Source organism: Natrix helvetica (assembly GCF_964273705.1).
Source record: "Natrix helvetica genome assembly, chromosome: 1".
NCBI classification, from domain to species: Eukaryota; Metazoa; Chordata; class Lepidosauria; order Squamata; family Natricidae; genus Natrix; species Natrix helvetica.
This window is the reverse complement of record NC_138548.1, coordinates 203,072,561-203,075,508: the sequence shown is the minus strand read 5'-3', so window position 1 is coordinate 203,075,508 and position 2,948 is coordinate 203,072,561. Positions and strand designations below refer to the sequence as shown.

Here is a 2,948-nt window from a genome sequence, read left to right as displayed (position 1 = left end):
GAGCGCAGGGGGGTTGAGTGCAGGCATGCTGCACCCATAATGCAACGCGTGACCCCCCCCAGTGCGCATGCGTGCACAACGCGCGACACCCCCCCCCCCATTTTTACATGCTTTTTTCGCCCTCCCAAGGCTCCAGGGGCTTTATAGGAGCCTGGGGAGGGTGAAAAGAGCCTCCCCCGACCCCTCGGAGGCCCTCCGGAGGCTTCAGGGACCGTCCGGAGGCTTCCCTGAAGCCTTCGAAGCGCTTAAAACCGCCCTCCGAGCAAACCGGAAGTGACTTCCGGGTTGCTCGGAGGGTCGTTTTAAGAGCTCCGAAGGCATCAGGGAAGCGTCGGACGGTCCCTGAAGCCTTCGGAGTGCTTAAAACCACCCTCCAAGCAAACCGGAAGTGACTTCCGGGTTGCTCGGAGGGTCGTTTTAAGCGCTCCGAAGGCATCAGGGAAGCCTCGGACGGTCCCTGAAGCCTTCGGAACACTTAAAACGACCCTCCGAGCAACCTGTAAGACACTTCCGGTTTGCTCGGAGGGTGGTTTTAAGCATTCCGAAGGCTTCAGGGACGGTCCCTGAAGCCTCCAGGGGGACGGGGGAGGCTCTTTTCGCCCTCCCCAGGCTCCTATAAAGCCTCTGGAGCCTGAGGAAGGCGAAAAATAGCTTTTAAAAAGGTGAACTAAGCTGGCCAGCACGCACATGCGCGCTGGACAGCTGACAGGGCAGCGCCTCGCGTGCCCTGACGAATGGCTCCGCGTGCCACTTGTGGCACACGTGCCATAGGTTCGCCATCACTGGTCTAGGATATATTACCCTATTAGCCCCTCCACTCATGAAAAGGGCCCAGTATTAAGCCTCCACTTTATGGTTACTCAGCTGCACTGTGGTTGCCAAGAGATGCCCAGTATTAAATCCAAGATCATTTATGTGTGAAGATTATGTTCCATCAATATGGGCAGCCCTTCCTCTACTCTCACCTCAAGCCAGCTAGAAGGCAGCTCTATGGTAGAGCCAAGTTCACTATCAGTTTTGAGAAAATAGGGATCTTCTCAAGAGATTTCTCATAGCATCTTTCACTTCTTTATTCCTGAGGCTGTAGATATAGGGGTTGGACATTGGGGTGATGACTGTGTACACCAGAGCAAAAACTGACCCTCTCTGAGAGGAATAGCTTGAGGTGGGCAAGAAATAAACAGCAATAATGGCTCCATAAAAGAGGCCCACTATAGTAAGATGAGAGCCACAGGTAGAGAAAGCTTTGCGCCTCCCTGAAGAAGTGAACCTCCTTATAGCTACTACGATACGAATGTAGGTGAGGATGATGAAGACAAAAGGTCCAAGGATGATGATGACACCTTCAAAGAAGATGACTGCCTCGTTGACACTGGTGTCTGAGCAGGACAGCTGCAGCAAGGGCTGATGGTCGCAAAAGTAATGGGCCAGGTGATTTTTCCCTTGATAAGTGAGACGCAGGAGCAGGCCGGCATGCAGCATGGAGTGTAAGGTAGAAACGATACAACACCCGGCCACTAAATTCCCACAAACCTTCTGATTCATCACTGAGGCATAGTGGAGAGGATTACAAATGGCTACATAGCGATCCAGGGCCATGACACTCACGAGAAGGAGATCAGTGACACCAAAAACGTAGAAGAAGAAGAACTGAGCCATGCAGGAATAGAAGGGGATGGTCCTGGAAGCAGATACGATGTGGACTAGCATTTGGGGCACCGTGACTGTGAGGAAGCCAAGATCAATGACTGAGAGGCTACGCAGTAAGAAGTACATGGGGGTTTGGAGTCGCGCGTCCAAAGTGATGAGAAGGATCATCATGGAATTGCCCAGAAATCCAGCACCGTACATCAGCAGAAAGAGGAGGAAGAAGAGATATTTGTTTTCGGGCTTGTAGGAAAAGCCCAAAAGAACAAACTCTTTAATGTCTGTCCTGTTTTCACAGCCCATGAGACCTGAAGAAAAATAACTTCATAAAATTAGAAATCAACATAATCACTAGGAAGAGCTTTGCAAACAAATCTCACCAAATGATTTAAGTATTAATTGTCAGCTGCCAAATGTCCAACTGAATTTGAAAATTTCAGTATTTAATGGCCAAAGTTGTTTTTATAGTTGTTAGGGAGCAAAGTTTTTTTTAAAAAAATATTTCAGATAGGCTCTTGTTTATTTGAAATGAGTACACAATTAGCAACGGGTGTGTGTATGGGAGAAAAATTCCAAGGATTCTTGTAAAACTGAGTTCATTCAATTTACATTTAATTCAATATAATCCAATTCCTCTTCAGTTAAGTGCAGTTCATCCTGATCATATTCAGTTGTTACCTAGGATGCATTTAATCCAGAGTTATTCTCCCGACCCTACTGCTAAGCCAAAAAAAGAACAACTGAAGAATTCTTTTGTATACCTTGTTCATTTCTTGAATATAAAGGCTTATGATTTGTGCTGAATAGAAACTTATTAATCTTTCACTCAAACCTGGCTCGTGATATCATCATAAAAGGACAGTCTTTTCCAACTTTACAGTTTATCCTAAGCAGTGATCTCTAATATCCATGTATTGGCTAGATCAAACTCAATTTAATTCCCAAGCCCAGACAAACTCAGCCAACATCATCAAATGAAGTCAACAGGCCTTAAGTGTTCACAATTTCAACAGGTCTGTTTTTCTTCAGGCAAGAAACTGGGCAGTGGCGAAATTCAAATTTTTTTACTACTGGATCTGTGGGCGTGGCTTGGTGGGTATGGCAGGGGAAGGATACTGCAAAATCTCCATTCCCTCCCCACTCCAGGGGAAAGATACTGCAAAATCTCCATTCCCACCCCTCTCTGGGACCAGCCAAAGGTTGCATTTGCCGGTTCTCCAAACTACTCAAAATTTTCACTACCAGTTTTCCGAAATACTCAAACTTTCCGCTACCGGTTCTCCAGAACCTGTCAGAATCTT

At 47.0% G+C, this 2,948-nt stretch overlaps 1 protein-coding gene across 1 annotated transcript; it reads right to left on the bottom strand.

Moving 5' to 3' along the window:
- Window positions 1–1,011: 1,011 nt before the first annotated feature.
- LOC309395362 (olfactory receptor 1B1-like) lies at window positions 1,012–1,950 on the bottom strand (the record flags this gene model as incomplete). The annotated part of the gene is made up of 1 exon (XM_081959535.1): window positions 1,012–1,950. The coding sequence occupies one exon, from the start codon at window positions 1,948–1,950 to the stop codon at window positions 1,012–1,014; it is 939 nt and encodes a 312-aa protein (XP_081815661.1).
- Window positions 1,951–2,948: the final 998 nt, after the last annotated feature.